Here is a 26,288-nt window from a genome sequence, read left to right as displayed (position 1 = left end):
ACTTTCAATTACATAGGATAAGTCTAGGTAACTAATATAGAGCATGATGACAAAAATTAACAATATAGTTGACCTTTGAACAACATGAGGGTTAGTGTCATGGAAGCCCTATCACAGGTAAAAATCCAAGTATAACTTTTGACTTTTCCAAAACTAAGCTACTAATAGCCTACTGTTGACTTACCAATAGCATAAACAATTGGCTAACACATATTTTGTATGGTTTATATATATTACATATATTTTATGTATTCATGACATACCTTTTTCTTTTTTAATATTTCTAGGCCACATGGTTTTGCTGCAGGTTTTTCCAAATTGTTGCAAATCTCCAAAATTTTTTCCAAAGTATTATTGAAAGTGAACCAGTGCAGTTCAAACCCATGTTGTTTAAGCATCAACTGTATGGCCTATATTGTATGCTGGAAATTTGCTTTGGGAGTAGATTTCAGGTGCTCTCATTGTGAAGAGATGGATACGTTAATTAGCTTGACCATAGTAATCATTTCATTATGTATATTTATATCTAAACTTGTACACTTTAAATATATATGAATATTATTTTAAAATATAATGAAAATAAATAAAATATGTCTATTTAACCAAATGTTTTGATGACTTTAGATTTGAAGCACAATAAACTGAAAAGCAAGTAAAAATGCATCAAATACACAAAAGATATCATTAGGAGGTGCAGCATATAAAATACCTTGAGAACTTCCTTCAGACAAACAGATGGATACTTCATCATTTCTGTCATTATCCTCTCCTACTTCAGGACCAGCTTCCTCTCCTGGTGTGAGTGCAGACAAAGAACCATATTCGGGCTGCTCAGAAAAATCAGCAGGGCCTCCTCTTGGAGGTGGAACTTCAATCCCCATTAAACGATATTTCCTTCTTCGATTCCCAATCCATGTCTTTATAAGAGAAATACAAGAGGAAGTTTTGTAAAAATAGACACCTTAGTAGTTTTACCATTAAAATAATGAATGGATGCTGCATAAAATATGATTGTAAAGAATAAACAGGTACTGAGAAAAATGCAGTTTTATTCCTACTCAATAAACTGAAATATAAATGTTTCTATTTAATTTTTTTTATTATCTTAATAATCAGACTTTCAAGCAACATGTAGCCCATTGCAGAATACTTTTTTGCTTTTGTTTTCTTTCTGGAGAAAATAACCCACCAAATATTTCAAAATAAACATGAATTGATTCTTTCCCAAAAGTGACCAGGCATGCAGCTCTAAATATATTTCATATCCTAATTCCAATCTTGATCTTCCTAGGTGAAAATGTGCTTTCTAGTAACTTTTTTTGGCTCCACGATGATTACCTGGGTATTTTAAGTATTATAACTTTCCATTTTATTAGATTTAGAACCAATTTCTAAAACTTGTTATATTAAAATAGGTTTGGAGTTATAGGAAGTTACAAAAATTGGTCTTCATTCAATTTTCTTCAATTTACATTTTACATAATTATAATACCATAACAGAAAATGGAAATTGATATTGTACAATATGTATTGACAATTTTATTTTCCTTTATCATACCATTCTTCTCCCCCTTTCTGCTATCTTCAACTCCTGACAACCATCAATGTATTTTCCACATCTATAATTGTGTCATCTTGAGAATGCTATATAAATAAAGTAATACAGCATGTGACTGCAAAAAAATTCAAAAAATTGGTTTTTGTCATTCAACATAATTTCATGGAGATTTATTCAATTTACATGTAATTATAGTCCATTCCCTTTTATTGCTAACAAGTCTTCCATGATACAGCTTCTTTCCTGTTCTTTGCAGTGTTTGTTTAACCCTTCACTTGTTGGAGGACACTTGATTCCATTTTTTAGCTATTATATACAGCCATAAAGCTCCTATGAACAGTTTTGTACAGGTTTTTGTGCTGATGTAAGTTTTCATTTCTCTAGTATAAATGCCAAATAATGAAATTTCTGGGTCAATTGGTAATTATATGTTTAATTTTTAAAAGGAACTGCCAAATTGTTTCCATAAAAGTTGTACCATTTTACATTCTTACCAGCAATGATTGAGAGATTCAGTTTCTTGGTGTTCTTGCTAGGACTTGGCATTGTAAGTATTTTTTCTTTTTTTTAGCTGTTCTCATTTGTGCATATAGTAATGATCAAGTTCTTAATTTGGTTTTCCCAATGGCTAGTAGTATTGATAATGTTTTCACATACTTTTTGCCATCCACCTATCAGTGAACTTCATGTCTTTTGCCCATTTTGTGATAAAGTTGGTCTTTTAGTACTGAGTTTTGAGAGTACTTTATATATTCTAGATACGACTTTTTGTCAGACATGTGATTTTGCAAAATTTTCTTCCATTTTGTAGCAGATATGAGTTCTTTGCCAAATATGGGGCTTGCAAATATTTTCTCCTTGTCTGTAGCTTGTATTTTCATCATCTTGGTCTTCTGTAGCACAAAAGTTTTTTTTTTTTTTTTTAATTTTGATAAAGTTGAAGCTATTGCTTTTATTCTTTTCTGGATTGTGCTTTTAGTACCATTCCTAATAATTCTTCACCAAGCTGTATTAATATTTAATTTTTTTATAGTTTTATTTTTCACATTTAAATTCCTGGTCCATTATGAATTCATTCTTGTTTAAGGTGTTAGGCCTAAGTCTAAGGTACTTTACATTTTCCAATAGAAATGCAGTTGCTCCAGAATATTTCTTGAAAAGACTTCCTCCACTGAACTGCTTTTGCATCATCTTTGTCAAACTTAGCTAAGCTGGCCATGGTTGTGCAGGAATATTTCTGGATTCTCTATTCTGTTCCAATGATCTATATATCTATCACCCTGCTAATATAGTCTTGATTAGTGTATTTATATAATAAGTCTTGAAATTAGGTAAATGAATTTCTTCCACTTATTTTTTTTTTCCAGAACTGTTTTGGCTATACTAGCATATTTCCTTTCCATATGAATTTTAGAGATATCTTGCCTACATCAACAAAAAATCTTGCTGAAATTTTATAGAGATTATGTTAGAACTGAATAACAATTTGAGAAGACTTGACATTTTTACTATGCTGGGTCTTCCAGTATGTGCACACAGAATACCTCTCCATTTACTTAGAATTACTTTTATTCTTTTCATCAGTGTTTTGTAGTTTTCAGCATTTAAGTCTTATACATGTTTTGTTGGAGTTACATGTATTTGATGTTTTGAGTGATTGCAAAGAATGCATCTTAAATTTCAGTTTGATTGTGTTTGTTTTTAACTATACAGGCATGCAATTGATTTTTATATGATGATCTTGAATCCAGAGACTTTGGTGAATTCAGTTATTAGTTGTAGGAGTGTTTTATTTCTTTAGGACTTTCTAAACAGACAATCTTGTATCTTTTATTTACTTTTCTTGATTTATTGTACTGGTTAGAACTTCCATTACTATCATAAAGGTGGCCAGAGTGAACATCTTGTTTCTGATGTCAAGGGAAAGCTTCTATTTTTCACCATTAAAATATGATGTTAACAGTAGGTTTTGAGTGTTTGTAGAGTTATTTTGGGGAGAGATTTTTTAATGATGAATTCAATTTTCTTAATAGTAATAGGGCAACCTAAATGTCCATCAATAGATGAATGGATAAAAAAAAATGTGGTATATATATATATACACACACACAATGTAATATTACTCAGCAATAAAAAAGAATGAAATAATGCCTGAATCTGGAGATTACCATACTGAGTGAAGTAAATTAGACAAAGACAAATGTCATATGATATCACTTAAATGTGGAATCTAAAAAAAATTACACAGATTAACTTATTCACAAAATAGAAATAGACTCACGGACACAGAAAACAAACTTATCACCAAAGGGAATAGTGGGATGGGAGGGAGAGATAAATTTATGAGTTTAGGATTAACATGCACACACTACTATATATAAAATAAATAACCAAAAAGGACCTACTATATAGCACAGGGAATTATAGTAAGTATCTTGCAATAACGTATAATGGAAAAGAATCTGAAAAAAAATATGTGTGTGTGTGTATATATATAGGTGTGTGTGTTGTGTATATGGCCTCCCTGGTGGTGCAGATGGTAAAGAAGCTTCATGCCATGCGGGAGACCTAGGCTTGATCCCTGGTTTGGGAAGATCCCCTGGAGAAGGGAGTGACGATCCATCCAGTATTTTTACCTGGTGAATCCCATGGACAGAGAAGCCTGGTGGGCTACAGTCCATGGTTGCAAAGAGTCGGACATGACTGAGCAACTAACATACACACACACACACAAACACATACATACATACATATATAAAACCATATCAGTTTTCTGTACATCTGAAACTAATACAACATGGTAAATAAACTATAATTCAATTAAAAATGGTTAACAATCAATAATTGAATAGGGCTTCCATGATGGCTCAGTGGTAAAGAACCTGCCTGCCAATGCAGGAGATGCAGGTTCGATCCCTGGATCAGGAAGCTCCCCTAGAGAAGGAAATGGTAACCCACTACAGTATTCTTGTCTGAGAAATCCCATGGAAAGAAGAGCCTGGTGTTTGCAAAGAGTCGGACATGACTTAGTGACTAAACAACTAAGAAAATTATGTAGAAAATTATGTCTACCTCAACATTTTTTGAAAGCAGCAGTTTAAAACCAATTTTATACTCAAGTTTCTCATGTAATTTTCAAAAAGCTCATAACCTTTACAGTTTTGTTATGATATCCTACGAAGAATAATTGTCATGCCAATCTACAAAGTAAAAGAATTCTTAAAACCTGTGTATTTTCTTTGAGTGTAGAAAGTCACTCAATAGCATTTCATAATTTCAGGTCTAAATTTGATTGTAGTACCCTTTCTTTGTGTAGCAAGTAGAATTTCTTCTATATCACAAGGTTCACATAAATACAAAATAACCTTAGCTGTAAGGTTCTACATTATTTATCAAAAGTAAGTAAAAATTATGAATAAAGTTAACTTTTACTTGGTAAGATTTTGTAAAACAAAATGCAAGGCAAAACAGAACTATTCAGTCAATCCAAGAAGATTAATTATTTATATATTTGGGTGTGCATTTTCTCTTCATATTCTAGGGACTGTAGTACCTTTGATGTATTTAGCATTCCATGCTAAATGTGAAACCTGAAACACATGGATTGCTTTGTAGGCTACCAAATGAAAACTACCTGGTAGAAAAAAAAATCATGAATATTAATTTTGCTAGCTTTGGTAACTTCTCCCATGGAAAAAGCACTAGTTTAAAGAGAGTAGTTCTGTTTCAATTTTCCTTCACGTGGTCTCAATGAGAATAAGCTATTAGACTTCAGGAAAAGTAAAGAATTTCAACTTCTTACTAAAGCTCCATTAAACTCTCATGTATTTTCTCTATTTTCTATCTTTGAATACTGATGCTTATCAAATTTTAAATGTAGAAGCTTCTTTTTCACAATAATCTTAGCCATAGATGCTTGGAAAAATGATGATATGGGCAGAAGAAGACCAACACACTTTTCTTAGGATATTTTTTGTTTCCTTTACGTCATGAAGATTTGGGAAAAGAGAAAAAGAAAACAGAAACCAGTTTTGATTTGTTTTCAACTTTTTTTTCACCCATCTTGGGAGAAATGAGTAATTATGGAATGCATAGTGATAAAGGTAAAATAATATTTCATGTGAACACCAGGATTATATGAGAATTTATTACATACTAGGACTGAAATAGTTCCTCTCTGGATATTTCTTAAAACTGGAAGGCACTGAGAAAATAATTTGGTGTACAAATATAATGTTAATGGTTTTATTACACTTTCAATGAATCATAGAAGATAGAAGTAATCTTAAAAGACAACTAGTCTAACTTTCCATTTAATGTAAAAGTTCCTTCTTTAGCATTGTAGGTGAATGGCTAGTTAGTTTTTGCATGAAAATTTCAGGAATATGAAGCATATTACTTTGCAAGATTTTCCCAGTCCGTTTTTTTTTTCCCAAAATGTTCTTCCTTAGACTGTATCTCTTGTCTTATTAATCTAAGCCTTGGTTCCATTTTTTCACTCTGGAACCACCTTATCTGAAATAGTCTTTTCTGCATTTCAACTATCAATTATGTAAAGAAGATTTATTCCTTTGGGGGGAGGGGCATGCTGTGTGCCTTGCAGGATCTCAGTTCCCCAAGCAGAGATTGAACCTGGGCCATATCAATGAAATCACCAAATTCTAACCACTAGGCCATCGAGGAATTTGAGTATTTATTTCTTTGTTTCATAGGGTTTTGAAATATAGAGTTTTTCAACCATTTTATGTGACTCAAGGTTAAGTTATTTTATCATTCTAAGCCTCAAATTCCTTATCTGAAGAATCTATAAATTGATGTAACTGGTTTCCAAATCTATAGTCTCCTGGATAATATTTACCCCTCCACAGTTGCTCATAAGTTTATATAATAACTATATCTTTTCAATAAGAACTCCCCCTGTATTAACAGGACAAATATAATGACTATTAAAAATGAGAACTCTCAGGCCCTATAAGCTTCTAAGTACATTTTTATTAAAAATAGAAAAATAATATTCCAAACTGCTGTTAGTTTAAATGCATTTCATTATATACCTGTTTTCTGTGTACTATGCAGAGAGGGCATACCTTTCTGTTAAATATGCATTTTTCCAAGGAAACCCTACTTTTGACCCAACAATTCATCTCTGGGTACATATCAAAAAAATAAAATTAAATTAAAAACATTATACAAAAAACCTCGAATAGCCAAAGCTATCTTGAGAAAGAAGAATGGAACTGGAGGAATCAATCTGCCTGACTTCAGGCTCTATTACAAAGCCACAGTCATCAAGACAGTATGGTACTGGCACAAAGACAGAAATATAGATCAATGGAACAAAATAGAAAGCCCAGAGATAAATCCATGCACCTATGGACCCCTTAATTTTGACAGAGGAAGCAAGAATATACAATGGAGAAAAGACAATCTCTTTAACAAGTGGTTCTGGGAAAACTGGTCAACCACTTGTAGAAGAATGAAACTAGAACACTTTCTAGCACCATACACAAGAATAAACTCAAAATGGATTAAAGATCTAAACGTAAGACCAGAAACTATAAAACTCCTAGAGGAGAACATAGGCAAAACACTCTCCGACATACATCACAGCAGGATCCTTTATGACCCACCTTCCAGAATATTGGAAATAAAAGCAAAAATAAACAAATGGGACCAAATTAAAATTAAAAGCATCTGCACAACAAAGGAAAATATAAGCAAGGTGAAAAGACAGCCTTCAGAATGGGAGAAAATAATAGCAAATGAGGCAACTGATAAACAACTAATCTCAAAAACATACAAGCAACTCCTGCAGCTCAATTCCAGAAAAAAAAATGACCCAATCAAAAAATGGGCCAAAGAACTAAATAGACATTTCTCCAAAGAAGACATACAGATGGCTAACAAACACATGAAAAGATGCTCAACATCACTCATTATCAGAGAAATGCAAATCAAAACCACAATGAGGTACCATTTCATGCCAGTCAGAATGGCTGCGATCCAAGAATCTACAAGTAGTAAACGCTGGAGAGGGTGTGGAGAAAAGGGAACCCTCTTACACTGTTGGTGCGAATGCAAACTAGTACAGCCACTATGGAGAACAGGGTGGAGATTCCTTAAAAAACTGGAAATAGAACTGCCATATGACTCAGCAATACCACTGCTGGGCATACACACCGAGGAAACCAGAATTGAAAGAGACACGTGTACTCCAATGTTCATCGCAGCACTGTTTATAATAGCCAGGACATGGAAGCAACCTAGATGTCCATCAGCAGATGAATGGATAAGAAAGCAGTGGTACATATACACAATGGAGTATTACTCAGCCATTAAAAAGAATATATTTGAATCAGTTCTAATGAGGTGGATGAAACTGAAGCCTATTATACAGAGTGAAGTAAGCCAGAAAGAAAAACACCAATACAGTATACTAAAGCATATATATGGAATTTAGAAAGATGGTAACAATAACCCTGTATGCTACTGCTAAGTCGTTTCAGTCGTGTCTGACTCTGTGCGACCCCATAGACAGCAGCCCACCAGGCTCCACCGTCCCTGAGACTCTTCAGGCCAGAACACTGGAGTGGGTTGCCATTTCCTTCTCCAATGCATGAAAGTGAAAAGTGAGAGTTAAGTCGTTCAGTCATGTCTGACTCTTCACGACCCCGTGGACTGTAGCCCACCAGGCTCCTCCATCCATGGGATTTTCCAGGCAAGAGTACTGGAGTGGGGTGCCATTGCCTTCTCCGATAACCCTGTATATGAGACAGCAAAAGAGACACTGATGTATAGAACAGTCTTTTGGACTCTGTGGGAGAGGGAGAGGGTGGGATGATTTGGGAGAATGGCATTGAAACATATATAATATCATATAGGAAACGAGTTGCCATTCCAGGTTTGATGCACGACACTGGATGCTTGGGGCTGGTGTACTGGGACTACCCAGAGGGATGGTACAGGGAGGGAGGAGGGAGAAGGGTTCAGGATGAGGAACATGTGTATACCTGTGGCGGATTCATGTTGATATATGGCAAAACCAATACAATATTGTAAAGTTAAAAAATAAAATAAAAAATAAGATACATACACTCCAATGTTCATAGCAGCATTATTTACAATTGCCAAGATATGGAAGCAACCTGTGTCCATCAGCAGATGAATGGATAAAAAAGTTGTGTCATGTGTACACAAACACACACACAGTAGACTACTACTCAGCCATATAAAAAGAAAAAAATCTTTCCATTTGTAGCAACATGGATTTGTAGGGCTTTATGTTAAGTGGAGTAAGTCAGACCAAGAACGACAAATATGCATGATATCACTTACGTGGAACCTAAGAATACAACAAATTAGTGAATATAACATAAAAGAAGCAGTCTCACATATATAAAGAACAAACTAGTGAGTACCAGTGGAGGGGAGGGTAAGGGCAATATAGAGATGGGGCAGTGGGAAGTACAAATTATTGGGTGTAAAATAGACTATAAGGATGTATTGTACATAGGGAATATAGCCAATGTTTTGTAATAACTGTCAATGAAGTATAACCCTTAAAATTGTATTAAAAATTCATTCTTTCATTCCACAAATATTATTGAACATCAGGGATGTATAAGCACTGTGTTAGAGCTAGAGATACAGTAGTAAACAAGTAGGCCTCATATATGCCCTTTGTTGGACTTAGATGTACAATTTGGTAGATGTATAGACAATAAATAAATAGACAAGAAAAATACAAATCACAAAATTTGACCAAGTATTATGGAGGGAAAGAATCAACTAGAATATTTTGCCACAGAGTGTAGTAAAGTGAAATCGTTTCCAAAGTCATATGTCATAAGAATTATTAGGGGAAAGGAAACATTCAGATCCTAGGACCCTTCCCTGCAATCATGATCTGGGATGGGATGATCAGCATTTTTAAGAAGTATGCAAAGTAATTCTTATGGTAAAACATACACTGGTGAAATGGTAATGTTGGATTGGTAATAAGGAAACCTGGCATCTAATAAACCAATTGGCTGTGTGTCCGTCAACAAGCCATACCCCTATCTAACCACACTTTTCTTATATAAAATAAGAGCATGAAATTGAATCTCAAGATGCCCACCAGCTTTAATTCAATGTCCATGGTATGTGGTATACTATATATGGTATATAATCAACCATGGGCAATTTGTTTTATATATACATTAGTGGCAGAGGGTCATATATTTAATGAAAAAAAACAAAGGTAAAAACAGTATAAGTGAAAAGTAGTCTTCTATTTAAAGATGTCAAATCTAGTCATGGTCTTTGGAAAATAAATATAATCAAAAATTTAAAAACATACATCTATTTTCCATGAAATTTACTTCTTTCAAAATGCATTTAAAACATTGAAACGTACTGTTAATGCAAATATTTGACACACAAGAGTTAGTTTTGACATCTGTCCATATAACCCTAACATAGACAGAAAGGCAAGGCATTAAACTAAATTTCAGAGAGATAGGGCAGGGAACTAAATTTATGAAAGACATATGGTGCTTTACACTTATTATCCACATATATTATTACTATCTCAAAACAACCCTTAATTATATTATGTCCATTTACTGTGAACTGAAGCACAGAGACATTAAAAATTTGATCATGTTAATTTGCAAATTCCTAAGGGGAGCTGTGTTTTTCCCATGGCATCTAGAAGAGTTTGAGAATATAATAAGTGGTTTACCTTTGGTGAGTGAGTAAGTCAATAAATAATCGACACTAACTTGGGAAACATTCCAAATTAAAGAAATATATGCACATTAAAGAAATATATGCACAAATATATGCACTTCATTGAAGTTAAAAGGAAAATACGCCAAGTTTGCTTCCAAGAATTTTTAGAATTATAAGCTATTACAAGAAAACATGAATCCAAAATTTCCACATTATTCCACAAGTAATGGTTGACTAGACATCCTGAGGCAAAGTTTATTTTTTTGATAAATAATTAGAAGGTCTATTAGACTTAAAAACATCTACATAGTTTCTCCCAATATCTCAGGAATATATTTATCTGGCAAACATATTCTTGTGTGCAGTTTATCTACCTAATAATAAAAAAAGAGATCTCTTAAAACACATCATCTTTTCAAATTTTTTTTCTTACATTAGCATGCTGCATTTTTAAAAATCCCTAAAGATAAAAGGATAGTAAGCAGTTCACTGTCTTTCTTATAATAGAAGTTTTTATTAATTAATTTATTTTTTAATTGAAGGATAATTGCTTTACAGAACTTTGTAATTTTCTGTCAAACATCAACATGAATCAGTCATAGGTGTACATATGTCCCCTCCCTCTTGATATAAGTTTTAACTAGCCACAGACAAGAAGAAAATTGTAATACTTCTTCCTTTTTCTGTATGTTAGGGTTTTCTATAGGGATAAAGGTTTCTGCACAGTCAATGGCTTTGGCCATTTTTAACATCAATTATGCCTAAAACTATTTTATATCAAATAAAATCCTAGCTAGGAATCCTGTGGTTATCCTTCATTTCAGGAGAGTATGTTTTCAGTAATATTCTGTCTCTGTGTCTCCTCTCCTGGAGTATGGGGTCTCAAGGAACTAGTCTGACAATCCAAGGAGTCTGAAAGGTGCTGTCATGGTTTATGGAGTTTATTAGTATCAGTGACAGATTGAATAAGAACAAAATATAAAAAAAAAACAGTGGAAAATTTGGAAGATAAATTTGAAGATATCTTATTGAAAGTATAACAAAAGAATGAACAGATTGAAAATGGAAATCTCAGGGTAACTGTTGTCTTCCAGGTGCAGAGTAATCAATTCAAGTTGGAGCATATCAGAAGATTCTAGGAAAATTTTCTTTAAGATGATAAAATTGTTGCACTACCAAATGTGTATGAATATACTGAAAGGAGACATGTACGAGTGGGGAAGGGTATCAGGATAAATTAGTAGTCAGTACCTAGAAAATTAAGCAAGCAAATATACAAAAACCAAAAAATAAGTAAATATTAGATTTCAAAGAAACAAAATAATACTATTCAGAAAAGGACAAAAAAGATATTATACTACATAAGATAAATGGTAAAGCATTTACATAGTCATAACAATGTTAACACTGACTATCAAACTAACCAAAATTATGAAATAATTATACTGTGAGAGTAAGAAGAGAAGAAATATGGATTTAGGTGAAAAGGATCAATGACAAGATCTTGAAAGAGTTAGAATACCTTGCATTTCATAGTAAAATATCAATCAGCAATGCCTAACACTGAAAAAATCAAGAAGCAGTGATATAAACAGAAGAAACTGCTAGGTGTTCTCCAATATACTTATCCCTCATCCAATATAATAGAAAGTTTAGCTGGGCACATGGATCTCCATAATATAACTACATTTGCTGTTTTCCTTGCAGTTAGATATGACTGAGCGACTTCACTTTCACTTTTCACTTTCATGCATTGGAGAAGGAAATAGCTACCCACTCCAGTGTTCTTGCCTGGAGAATCCCAGGGACGGTGGAGCTTGGGGGGCTGCCGTCTATGGTTTCGCACACAGTCGGACAGGACTGAAGCAACTTAGCAGCAGCAGCAGCAGCAGATATGACCATGTGACTCATCTTTAGCCAATGGGATTTAAGTGAACATGTCTTGTAGCAGTTTCTGGGAATCCCTTTTAAAAGATAGCTGGTACACACTTTTGTCCCTTCTTTCTCCTCCTCTCTGTCATGCTACCTGGACCATAAATGTCATGATTTTGGACCCTGAGTCCAAGAGCTACATCATAGGGATGGCAGAATGGAAGATGAAAGGCATGAGAATCTCTGAGGACTTCACAGGGCAGAACAGCCATGCCAGCTCTAGATTTGTACATGGACTTGAAATATATTGTTTAAAATATTATTTTAATAATAGTTTTAAAATAAATGTCCATTTATTTTGAGTCTTTTTGCTACTCACAGCAAAACCTAATTCTAATTAATATAGAATTATTCACAGATAGAGGTAAATACCAAAGGAATCATCTAAAGGGTGGAAATAATTGATTCTGGCTACCACAAAATTGTAGGAGGGGAGAAGTAAAGCATGTTGGTTTTGTAGCAAGTTCTACAGAACTTAACTCCTTGAGCTATGTGTGTATATAATTTTGATTAAAAACAACAATGACAACAAAAACACATTCTCTGTATTTCCATAATTGTGGCATTCGCTTAGGCACCACATACCATGGTCCCATTCCAATTCCTCTTCAGGTATCTATATTCTTTTGTTATCTCTTTTACTAGACTTCAGGCTCCTTAGAAATAGGATGTGTCTGTGTTGGAGAAGACTCTTGAGAGTCCCTTGGACTGCAAGGAGATCCAACCAGTCCATCCTAAAGGAAATCAATCCTGAATATTCATTGGAAGGACTGATGTTGAAGCTGAAACTCCAATACTTTGGCCACCTGATGAGAAGAGCTGACTCATTTGAGAAGACCCTGATGCTGGGAGAGATTGGGGGCAGGAGGAGAAGGGGACGACTGAGGATGAGATGGTTGGATGGCATCACTGACTCAATGGATGTGAGTCTGGGTGAACTCCGGGAGTTGGTGATGGACAGGGAGGCCTGGCGTGCTGCGATTCATGGGGTCGCAAAGAGTCGGACGTGACTGAGCGACTGAACTGAACTGAACTGAACTGAACTGTATTTCTATTTCCCAGTTCATACGTATAACACATAGCATTCTCCGTCTATGAAATCTCAAAGAGTCGGACACAACTTAATGATTAAACAGCAGCAGCATGCTCAGTAAATACAGGATTTAATTTGACTTCTCATTTTCCTCAAAAAAATTCTGTTCCTTTACCAGTAAAAAATAAATAAATAAATAAAAAGCAAAGGTCTGGGCATGACAGTATTTATTTTGAGAATATTATTTAGTTTTAGAAATATGCTCTGATTTCCCCCTATATTTCTCCCTCTTTATTCATGTATATATGTATGAGGAAATATTTTCTCCTCTGGAAGAGTTCTGTATTTTGTTTTTTCTTCTTTAATAGTAGTTACCTCTTGATTTTCTGGAATGATCCTTCAGTGTGAGCTGAAGACTACGTTTACTTGCTCACAAGAGCCATCTGTTAGCATCTCTTCTGAAATCTGCATTAAATGAGCCATGGAATCAGCCATGGCAGGAATCTTTATATCATAGAAATCAACAAATGATACAAATCAGAGTTCTTTTCCTTAAAAAATTGTTGTTAAATACTTACCAGCACAGTACTGTCATTACCTAAATCTTACACAAATATTAATATCTTTCAAATGGAATGTAAGCTACAGTTTCCATGACTGATCACTATAATTTTCAATCTATCATTCATTATATAGTACGTGAAATGCACAGTAGTGTCCCGCTCTCTGAGTGAGTGTCTGAAACCAGGGATAGTATTTAACTCTATATATACTATGTTTTTTCTATACACACACCTGTGATAAAGTTTAATTTATAAATTAGGTGCAGTAGGAGAAAATCTGAATCGCCAGCATCATTACCCTTAAGCTTTGGAGCAATTATTAAGTAAAATAAGGGTTACTTGAACACAAGCACCATGATACCATGACAGTTAATCTGATAACCAAGAGGACTACTAAGTGATTAATGTGTGGGTAGAATATACAGCATGAATACACCAGAGAAAGGAAAGATTCACATCCTAGGTGGGATGGAGCAGGACAGCACAAGCTCTATCATCCGGCTCCAAACAGAACACAATGTAAAACTTATGAATTGACATAAGAATTAGTAGTTTATTTAACTTGAACAGATGTAATATTGAAACTGATAAACTACTTTTGCTTCAAATTTAAATTGTTTTTTCTTGAAACAGATTAATCAATGTTGTCAATGTAGATTAAACACTAAAAGAAATACCTTTTAATTTTTTTACTTGATGCACTTATTGGAAACATTTTAAGTATGTCTGGAACAACTTAGTTATGTAAATCTACAGTCAAACAGTAACCATAGGGGGATTGGTTCCAGGACCATCAGGGATATGAAAATCCATGGATAGTCAAGTCCCATAGTTGGCCTTCCACAGCCAGAGATTCTGCATCTCCATGTAAAAGTTTTTGAGTGGACATAGTTTACATTTCTTCTGAGTATTACCTAAGAGTGGAATTTCTGTCATATATCTCTGTGTAAACAGTTTTGAGGACCATTTTCCAAAGTGGCTAAGACATTTTACATTTTCACCAGAGGTGTACAATGGCTCAAATTTCTCCACATGCTGGTATACACTTGTAATTATTTGTTTTTATTATTATTATTATAGCCATCATAGTGGGTGTTAAGAGGTATCTATCTCATTGTGGTTTTGATTTCCATAATGACAACTGATGTTGAGCATGTTTTTATGTATTTATTGGTCATTTGTAAATCTTTGGATAGATGTCTGTTATAATCCATTGCCCATTTTAATTGTATTATTTGCCTTTTTATTATTGAGATGTAAGAGTTCTTTACATATTTTGGATATGATTCTTTATCAGATATATGATCTACACATATTTCCTCCCATTCTGTGGGTTTTTTCACTTTATTGGTAGCATTGTTTAAAGCACCTCATACAATTTGTAATTAATTTTTTTTTTTTATATATAGCATTTATTATGTTGAGGTATGTTCCTTCTATTCCTGCTTTCTGGAGAGTTTTTATCATAAATGGATGTTGAATTTTGTCAAAGGCTATCTCTGCATCTATTGAGATAATCATATGGTTTTTATTTTTCATTTTGTTAATGTGGTGTATTACATTGATTGATTTGCGGATATTGAAGAATCCTTGCATCCTTGGGATAAAGCCCACTTGGTCATGGTGTATGATCTTTTTAATGTGTTGTTGGATTCTGATTGCTAGAATTTTGTTAAGGATTTTTGCATCTATGTTCATCAGTGATATTGGCCTGTAGTTTTCTTTTTTTGTGGGATCTTTGTCAGGTTTTGGTATTAGGGTGATGGTGGCCTCATAGAATGAGTTTGGAAGTTTACCTTCCTCTGCAATTTTTTGGACGAGTTTGAGCAGGATAGGTGTTAGCTGTTCTCTAAATTTTTTGGTAGAATTCAGCTGTGAAGCCGTCTGGACCTGGGCTTTTGTTTGCTGGAAGATTCTTGATTACAGTTTCAATTTCCGTGCTTGTGATGGGTCTGTTAAGATTTTCTATTTCTTCCTGGTCCAGTTTTGGGAAGTTGTACTTTTCTAAGAATTTGTCCATTTCTTCCAAGTTGTCCATTTTATTGGCATATAATTGTTGATAGTAGTCTCTTATGATCCTTTGTATTTCTGTGTTGTCTGTTGTGATCTCTCCATTTTCATTTCTAATTTTATTGATTTGATTTTTCTCCCTTTGTTTCTTGATGAGTCTGGCTAATGGTTTGTCAATTTTATTTATCCTGTCAAAGAACCAGATTTTGGTTTTGTTGATTTTTGCTATGGTCTCTTGTTTCTTTTGCATTTATTTCTGCTCTAATTTTTAAGATTTCTTTCCTCCTACTAACCCTGGGATTCTTCATTTCTTCCTTTTCTAGTTGCTTTAGGTGTAGAGTTAGGTTATTTATTTGACTTTTTTCTTGTTTCTTGAGGTGTGCCTGTATTGCTATGAACTTTCCCCTTAGGACTGCTTTTACCGTGTCCCACAGGTTTTGGGTTGTTGTGTTTTCATTTTCATTCGTTTCTATGCAAATTTTGATTTCTTTTTTGTTTTTTGTTTTTTTTTTTTTTTTTTTATTCTTCCAATTTTATTTTATTTTTAAACTTTACATAATTGTATTAGTTTTGCCAAATATCAAAATGAATCCACCACAGGTATACATGTGTTCCCCATCCCGAACCCTCCTCCCTCCTCCCTCCCCATACCATCCCTCTGGGCCGTCCCAGTGCACCAGCCCCAAGCATCCAGCATCGTGCATCGAACCTGGACTGGCAACTCGTTTCCTACATGATATTTTACATGTTTCATTGCCATTCTCCCAAATCTTCCCACCCTCTCCCTCTCCCACAGAGTCCATAAGACTGTTCTATACATCAGTGTCTCTTTTGCTGTCTCGTACACCGGGTTATTGTTACCATCTTTCTAAATTCCATATATATGCGTTAGTATACTGTATTTATGTTTTTCCTTCTGGCTTACTTCACTCTGTATAATAGGCTCCAGTTTCATCCACCTCATTAGAACTGATTCAAATGTATTCTTTTTAATGGCTGAGTAATACTCCATTGTGTATATGTACCACAGCTTTCTTATCCATTCATCTGCTGATGGACATCTAGGTTGCTTCCATGTCTTGGCTATTATAAACAGTGCTGCGATGAACATTGGGGTACACGTGTCTCTTTCCCTTCTGGTTTCCTCAGTGTGTATGCCCAGCAGTGGGGTTGCTGGATCATAAGGCAGTTCTATTTCCAGTTTTTTAAGGAATCTCCACACTGTTCTCCATAGTGGCTGTACTAGTTTGCATTCCCACCAACAGTGTAAGAGGGTTCCCTTTTCTCCACACCCTCTCCAGCATTTATTGCTTGTAGACTTTTGGATCGCAGCCATTCTGACTGGTGTGAAATGGTACCTCATAGTGGTTTTGATTTGCATTTCTCTGATAATGAGTGATGTTGAGCATCTTTTCATGTGTTTGTTAGCCATCTGTATGTCTTTTTTGGAGAAATGTCTATTTAGTTCTTTGGCCCATTTTTTGATTGGGTCGTTTATTTTTCTGGAGTTGAGCTGTAGGAGTTGCTTGTATATTTTTGAGATTAGTTGTTTGTCGGTTGCTTCATTTGCTATTATTTTCTCCCATTCTGAAGGCTGTCTTTTCACCTTGCTAATAGTTTCCTTTGATGTGCAGAAGCTTTTAAGGTTAATTAGGTCCCATTTGTTTATTTTTGCTTTTATTTCCAATATTCTGGGAGATGGATCATAGAGGATCCTGCTGTGATGTATGTCGGAGAGTGTTTTGCCTATGTTCTCCTCTAGGAGTTTTATGGTTTCTGGTCTTACGTTTAGATCTTTAATCCATTTTGAGTTTATTTTTGTGTATGGTGTTAGAAAGTGGTCCAGTTTCATTCTTTTACAAGTGGTTGACCAGATTTCCCAGCACCACTTGTTAAAGAGATTGTCTTTAATCCATTGTATATTCTTGCCTCCTTTGTCGAAGATAAGGTGTCCATATGTGCGTGGATTTATCTCTGGGCTTTCTATTTTATTCCATTGATCAATATTTCTGTCTTTGTGCCAGTACCATACTGTCTTGATAACTGTGGCTTTGTAGTAGAGCCTGAAGTCAGGTAGGTTGATTCCTCCAGTTCCATTCTTCTTTCTCAAGGTCGCTTTGGCTATTCGAGGTTTTTTGTATTTCCATACAAATTGTGAAATTATTTGTTCTAGCTCTGTGAAGAATACTGTTGGTAGCTTGATAGGGATTGCGTTGAATCTATAAATTGCTTTGGGTAGTATACTCATTTTCACTATATTGATTCTTCCAATCCATGAACATGGTATATTTCTCCATCTATTAGTGTCCTCTTTGATTTCTTTCACCAGTGTTTTATAGTTTTCTATATATAGGTCTTTAGTTTCTTTAGGTAGATATATTCCTAAGTATTTTATTCTTTCCGTTGCAATGGTGAATGGAATTGTTTCCTTAATTTCTCTTTCTGTTTTCTCATTATTAGTGTATAGGAATGCAAGGGATTTCTGTGTGTTGATTTTATATCCTGCAACTTTACTGTAGTCATTGATTATTTCTAGTAATTTTCTGGTGGACTCTTTAGGGTTTTCTATGTAGAGGATCATGTCATCTGCAAATAGTGAGAGTTTTACTTCTTCTTTTCCAATTTGGATTCCTTTTATTTCTTTTTCTGCTCTGATTGCTGTGGCCAAAACTTCCAAAACTATGTTGAATAGTAGTGGTGAAAGTGGGCACCCTTGTCTTGTTCCTGACTTTAGAGGAAATGCTTTCAATTTTTCACCATTGAGGATAATGTTTGCTGTGGGTTTGTCATATATAGCTTTTATTATGTTGAGGTATGTTCCTTCTATTCCTGCTTTCTGGAGAGTTTTTATCATAAATGGATGTTGAATTTTGTCAAAGGCTTTCTCTGCATCTATTGAGATAATCATATGGTTTTTATTTTTCAATTTGTTAATGTGGTGTATTACATTGATTGATTTGCGGATATTGAAGAATCCTTGCATCCCTGGGATAAAGCCCACTTGATCATGGTGTATGATCTTTTTAATGTGTTGTTGGATTCTGATTGCTAGAATTTTGTTAAGGATTTTTGCATCTATATTCATCAGTGATATTGGCCTGTAGTTTTCTTTTTTTGTGGGATCTTTGTCAGGTTTTGGTATTAGGGTGATGGTGGCCTCATAGAATGAGTTTGGAAGTTTACCTTCCTCTGCAATTTTCTGGAAGAGTTTGAGCAGGATAGGTGTTAGGTCTTCTCTAAATTTTTGGTAGAATTCAGCTGTGAAGCCTTCTGGACCTGAGCTTTTGTTTGCTGGAAGATTTTTGATTACAGTTTCAATTTCCATGCTTGTGATGGGTCTGTTAAGATTTTCTATTTCTTCCCGGTCCAGTTTTGGAAAGTTGTACTTTTCTAAGAATTTGTCCATTTCTTCCACGTTGTCCATTTTATTGGTATATAATTGTTGATAGTAGTCTCTTATGATCCTTTGTATTTCTGTGTTGTCTGTTGTGATCTCTCCATTTTCGTTTCTAATTTTGTTGATTTGATTTTTCTCCCTTTGTTTCTTGATGAGTCTGGCTAATGGTTTGTCAATTTTATTTATCCTTTCAAAGAACCAGCTTTTGGTTTTGTTGATTTTCGCTATGGTCTCTTTTGTTTCTTTTGCATTTATTTCTGCTCTAATTTTTAAGATCTCTTTCCTTCTACTAACCCTGGGGTTCTTCATTTCTTCCTTTTCTAGTTGTTTTAGGTGTAGAGTTAGGTTATTTATTTGACTTTTTTCTTGTTTCTTGAGGTGTGCCTGTATTGCTATGAACTTTCCCCTTAGGACTGCTTTTACCGTGTCCCACAGGTTTTGGGTTGTTGTGTTTTCATTTACATTCGTTTCTATGCAAATTTTGATTTCCTTTTTGATTTCTTCTGTGATTTGTTGGTTATTCAGCAGCGTGTTGTTCAGCCTCCATATGTTGGAATTTTTAATATTTTTTCTCCTGTAATTGAGATCTAATCTTACTGCATTGTGGTCAGAAAAGATGCTTGGAATGATTTCTATTTTTTTGAATTTACCAAGGCTAGCTTTATGGCCCAGGATGTGATCTATCCTGGAGAAGGTTCCATGTGCGCTTGAGAAAAAGGTGAAATTCATTGTTTTGGGATGAAATGTCCTATAGGTATCAATTAGGTCTAACTGGTCTATTGTATCATTTAAAGTTTGTGTTTCCTTGTTAATTTTCTGTTTAGTTGATCTATCCATAGGTGTGAGTGGGGTATTAAAATCTCCCACTATTATTGTGTTATTGTTAATTTCTCCTTTCATACTTGTTAGCATTTGTCTTACATACTGCGGTGCTCCCATGTTGGGTGCATATATATTTATAATTGTTATATCTTCTTCTTGGATTGATCCTTTGATCATTATGTAGTGACCTTCTTTGTCTCTTTTCACAGCCTGTTTTAAAGTCTAATTTATCTGATACGAGTATTGTGACTCCTGCTTTCTTTTGGCCCCTATTTGCATGGAAAATCTTTTTCCAGCCCTTCACTTTCAGTCTGTATGTGTCCCCTGTTTTTAGGTGGGTCTCTTGTAGACAACATATGTAGGGGTCTTGTTTTTGTATCCATTCAGCCAGTCTTTGTCTTTTGATTGGGGCATTCAACCCATTTACATTTAAGGTAATTACTGATAAGTATGATCCCGTTGCCATTTACTTTATTGTTTTGGGTTCGAGTTTATACACCATTTTTGTGTTTCCTGTCTAGAGAATATCCTTTAGTATTTGTTGGAGAGCTGGTTTGGTGGTGCAGAATTCTCTCAGCTTTTGCTTGTCTGAAAAGCTTTTGATTTCTCCTTCATACTTAAATGAGATCCTTGCTGGGTACAATAATCTGGGCTGTAGGTTATTTTCTTTCATCATTTTAAGTATGTCTTGCCATTCCCTCCTGGCTTGAAGAGTTTCTATTGAAAGATCAGCTGTTATCCTTATGGGAATTCCCTTGTGTGTTATTTGTTGTTTTTCCCTTGCTGCTTTTAATATTTGTTCTTTGTGTTTGATCTTTGTTAATTTGATTAATATGTGTCTTGGGGTGTTTCTCCTTGGGTTTATCCTGTTTGGGACTCTCTGGGTTTCTTGGACTTGGGTGATTATTTCCTTCCCCATTTTAGGGAAGTTTTCAACTATTATCTCCTCAAGTATTTTTTCATGGTCTTTCTTTTTGTCTTCTTCTTCTGGAACCCCTATGATTCGAATGTTGTAGTGTTTAATATTGTCCTGGAGGTCTCTGAGATTGTCCTCATTTCTTTTAATTCGTTTTTGTTTTATCCTCTCTGATTCATTTATTTCTACCATTCTATCTTCTAATTCACTAATCCTATCTTCTACCTCTGTTATTCTACTATTTGTTGCCTCCAGAGTGTTTTTAATTTCATTTATTGAATTATTCATTATATATTGACTCTTTTTTATTTCTTCTAGGTCCTTGTTAAACCTTTCTTGCATCTTCTCAATCCTTGTCTCCAGGCTATTTATCTGTGATTCCATTTTAATTTCACGATTTTGGATCAATTTCACTATCATTATTTGGAATTCTTTATCAGGTAGATTCCCTATCTCTTCCTCTTTTCTTTGGTTTGGTGGGCATTTATCCTGTTCCTTTATCTGCTGGGTATTCCTCTGTCTCTTCATCTTGTTTAAATTGCTGAGTTTGGGAGTCCTTTCTGTATTCTGGCAGTTTGTGGAGTTCTCTTTATTGTGGCGTTTCCTCGCTGTGTATGGGTTTGTACAGGTGGCTTGTCAAGGTTTCCTGGTTAGGGAAGCTTGTGTTGGTGTTCTGGTGGGTGGAGCTGTGTTTCTTCTCTTTGTTCAGTCGCGCTGTGGGGAGTGAGGGAGGGATGCTGCAAACAAATGACACTGGCGTGCGCCTGCAGTGCCTCAGCCACACTGGGTCTGCCCCCGCTCACGGCGCGTGTAGCCTCCCTGCCCACACTGCTCGGGCTCTAGGTTTTTCCGCCGGGAACAATCCGAGGCTGGCCCTGGGTTGCATGCACCTCCCAGGTCCAAGCCGCTCAGGTTCAGGCACTCAGGTAGTCCTCAGAGGCGCAGACTCAGTTGGGCCTGCGTTTTGTGCTCTTCCCAGGTCCGAGCAGCTCAGGTGATGAGGTGTTTGGCGAGCGCCAATGCTGCGACTTATCGCCTCCCCGCCACTCGGTTATCTGGGTGTAAAACCAGCGCACCTTCTCAGACAGATGTTGACCGTCCAGACCCCCAATAAATTTTAGTTAGCAAAGAAGCCAGTTTTATAGATAATGTCTCTCTGGGGCTGCGATTGCCCCCCTCCGGCTCTGGCTGCCTGTCACCAGAGGGGGAAGGTCCGCAGCCGGCTATCTCTGTTCACTTCTTTGCTCCGTGCGTGGGCTGGCCGTGTCCTAGGTTAGGGCCGGCTTTTCGCATGGTAGATATCCCACAGTCTGGTTTGCTAGCCCAAATTATTTCACTCAGATAGTGCTCAGGGTATTCAGGCCAGACTCCCACTCTCAGCGATGCAGCCCACGCCGCGCCTCCCTGCCCAGCCCCCGCTTGCTAATGGTGGATGCAGGCGTCTGCGCTGCTTCTCCGCTGGGGGAGTTACCGTAGGGCTCGCAATCTGCGAGTTTTAATTGTTTATTTACTTTTTCTCCCTGTTATGTTACCCTCTGTGCTTCCAAAGCTCGGCACGGATTCGGCAGTGAGAAGGTTTCCTGGTGTTTGGAAACTTCTCTCTTTTTAAGACTCCCTTCCCGGGATGGAACTCCGTCCCTCCCTCTTTTGTCTCTTTTATTGTCTTTAATATTTTTTCCTACCTCCTTTCAAAGAGTTGGGTTGCTTTTCTGAGTGCCTGATGTCCCCTGCCGGCATTCAGAAGTTGTTTTGTGGAATTTACTCGACTTTTAAATGCTCTTTTGATGAATTTGTGGGGGAGAAAGTGTTTTCCCTGTCCTACTCCTCCGCCATCTTGGCGCCTCCCTCCTGTAATTAATTTTTATTGGAGTATAGTTGATTTATAATGTTCTAATAGTTTCAAATGTACAGTAAATTGAATAAATTTTATGTATATCAATTATTTTTCAGATTCTTTTCCCATATATGTTATTATAGAATATTGAGTAAGGTTCCCTGTGCTATACAGTAGGTCCTTGTTAGTTATCTATTTTATATATAGCAGTGTGTATATGTTAATTCCAATTTCCTAATGTATAACTTCCCCTCCATTTTCCCTTGGCAACCATAAGTTTGATTTCAAAATCTGTGAGTCTGTTTCTATTTGTATATAAGTTCATTTGTATTATTTTTATTAGATTCCACATATAAGTGATATCAGATAATATTTATCTTTGGTATGATAATCTCTAGGTCCATCAATGTTGCTGCAAATAACATTATTTCATTCTCTTTTTATGACTGAATGATATTTCGTTGTATGTATGTACTACATCTTCTTTATCCATTTCTCTGCCAATGGACACTTTAGGTTGCTTCCATGTCTTGGTTATTGTAAACAGTGATGCAAAGAACACTGCAGTGCATGCATCTTTTTGAATTATAGTCCTCCCCACATATACATCCAGGAGCAGGATCTCTGGGTCATATGGTAGTTCTATATTTAGTTTTTAAGGAACTTCCATACTCTTCTCCATAGTGGTGGTACCAATCTGCATTCCCACCAACAGTGTAGGAGGGCTCCCTTTTCTCCATAACCTTTGCAGCTTTACTGTATGTAGATTTTTTGATGATGGCCATTGTAATTGGTTTGAGGCATTTTTCAAAGAACTAGAACAAAACATTTTAGAATTTGTATAGAAACACAAAAGAACCCAAGTAGCCAAAGTAATCTTGAAAAAGAAAAACGGAGCTGAAAGAATCAGGCTGCCTGGCTTCAAACTACACTACAAAGCTACAATAATCAAATCAGTATGGTAATAGTACAAAAACAGATATATAAATCAATGGAACAGGATAGAAAGTCCAGAGATAAACCCACACACCTATGGTCACCTAATATATGAGAAAGGAGGCAAGAATATACAGTGGAGAAAACATAGTTTTTTCAATAAGTGGTGCTGGGAAAACTGGGCAGCTGCATGTCAAGGAATGTAATTAGAACACTGATGTAAGACTTGGACTATAAAGAAAGCTGAGCACCAAAGAATTGATGTTTTTGAACTGCGATGTTGGAGAAGACTCTTAAGAGTCCCTTGGACTGCAAGGAGATCAAACCATCCTAAAGGAAATCAATCCTGAATATTCATTGGAAGGTCTGATGCTAAAGCTGAACCTCCAATACTTTGGCCACCTGATGCGAAGAACTGACTCACTGGAAAAGACCCTCATGCTGGGAAAGATTGAAGGCGGGAAGAGAAGTGGATGACAGAGGATGAGATGGTTGGATGGCATCACCAACTCAATGGACATGAGTTTGAGTAAACTCCAGGAGTTGGTGATGGACAGGGAGGCCTGATGTGCTGCAGTCCATGGGGTTGCAAAGCGTCAGACACGACCAAGCGACAGAACTGAACTGAACTGAAATAATACCACATGGGCTTCCCTGGTGACTCAGCTGATAAAGAATCTGCCTGCTATGTGGGAGACCTAGGTTTGATCCCTGGATTGGGAAGATCTCCTGGAGAAGGGAAAGGCTACCCACTCCAGTATTCTGTCCTGGAGAATTCCATGGACTGTATGGGGTTGCAAAGAGTCAGAAACCACACAAAAAAATAAATTCAATGCATTAAGGACCTAAATTTAAGGATGGATACTCTAAAACTCTTGGAAGAAAACATAAGCAGAACACCCTGACATAAATCACAGCAAGTTCTTTTTCAGTCTACCTCCTAGAGTAATGAAAATAAAAACCAAAATAAACAAATGGCACCTAATTAAACTTAAATGTTTTTGCACAGCAAAGGAAACTATAAACAACACGAAAAGACAATCCTCAGAATGGGAGAAAATATTTTCAAACAAAGCTCCTGACAAAAGATTCATCTCCAAAATGTACAAAACTCTCACGCATCTCAATATCCAAAAAAAAAAAAAAAAAGACCCAATCAAAAAATGGACAGATGTTCTGTGTAGCTATTTCTCCAATGAAGACATACAGGTAGCCAAAAAAGCACATGAAAAGATGTTCAACGTTACAAATTATTAGATAAACACAAATGATGAAATTTTTAAGGCTTTCATTTATGACACTCATCAACTACAACATGAAAATTATTGAAAATCCCTTACCCGAACTATTTCACAGTCAACACTTAATTCAGTTGCAACTGCTTCAATTTTTTCTCGACAAACAGAGCCAAGGCTGGTCATGCCATTGTCCCAGTACTTCTTAAGAGTGGCTAAGTCTTGGTCACTGAACTGAGTGCGATCTTGTAGCTGTAAAGAACATTTTTAAAAATTAGAATAATCAATAATCAAATATTAAGGGGCATCATCAGAGCAAGATGTGCTAGGTTACTTTCAATACACAAATTGATTTCATAATTCTTATTCTGTGTTTCCCCATTCTGAAATGGACATTTTCATGGTATTTATTTCTATGCGATGAACATGTGCTAGAATAAAATAGGTAAAAAAAGTTAACTGATAGAAATTAAGCAATGCTGATTTTAAATGGTTGTAATCACACAAATAATACAGGTAATTGTAGAAGATACAAATGCATTTTTAAAAGAAGATAATTTAAATCACTAACCATCATGGAAATTACATTTGTTAATTATAATTATATTCTCTCAAACTTTTCTCTATAATGCATATATTCATACTCACACTGCATATATTAAAAATTACATGTCACAATGTTGTCTTTTGATAAATTGATCTAGATTTACTATAGATAAGCTCCAATTAATGTTATAATTAATTAAAATGTTAAATAAGAGAAATGCAAGAAGATAATGTTCTTTTAATATCATAAAAAATATTTGGCAAAACTAATACAATTATGTAAAGTTTAAAAATAAAATAAAATTTAAAAAAAAGAACAATCACATTTATGTCTTCAGAAAGTTTCAGAATAAGCCTGTATTTTTAATTCTTAGCTTTTTTAAAAACCAAGTAACTATGGACTTTATATATTGTTTTAATTCAATGAATCCTAGGGGTATCCCCAAGAAATAAGTTAGAAGCAGGATAGAATAATGACTTTTATTTGTGAATAAGAAGACATGAAAAGAAAGGACAAAGGTCTTTCTTTCAACAGGGCACAGAGATATCATGGTAATTAGAAATAGACATATATATCTGATTTTTTCTAGTAGTTTTATCCCTATGATGTCTCCAATTATTTCAAGGGGTGGTTAAAAAATCTATAAATTAACTTTAATTAAAAATATATATTCTGTAAAATCTTGTATGAGTATATGTGTGTTTGTGATGAAAGAGTGAGAGTGATGAGAAAGTCGGAGAAAGCCTGTGAGAGTGAATGAGTAGAGAATTAAAGTGGCAAATCATGGCAT

At 35.3% G+C, this 26,288-nt stretch overlaps 1 protein-coding gene across 2 annotated transcripts in view; it reads right to left on the bottom strand.

Moving 5' to 3' along the window:
- HDX (highly divergent homeobox) overlaps positions 1–26,288 on the bottom strand; it is a 214,890-nt gene that overhangs the window by 69,683 nt on the left and 118,919 nt on the right. For both annotated transcript variants that reach the window (XM_024988576.2, XM_059883705.1), the window contains 2 exons: positions 25,057–25,203; positions 710–917 (listed from right to left, as the gene is read on the bottom strand). In XM_024988576.2, coding sequence (XP_024844344.1) covers positions 710–917; positions 25,057–25,203 — 355 coding nt within the window. The remainder of the gene's footprint in view (positions 1–709; positions 918–25,056; positions 25,204–26,288) is intronic.

Source organism: Bos taurus, chromosome X (genome assembly GCF_002263795.3).
Source record: "Bos taurus isolate L1 Dominette 01449 registration number 42190680 breed Hereford chromosome X, ARS-UCD2.0, whole genome shotgun sequence".
In the NCBI taxonomy this organism is placed as follows: domain Eukaryota; kingdom Metazoa; phylum Chordata; class Mammalia; order Artiodactyla; family Bovidae; genus Bos; species Bos taurus.
This window is presented reverse-complemented; position numbering and strand designations above follow the sequence as displayed.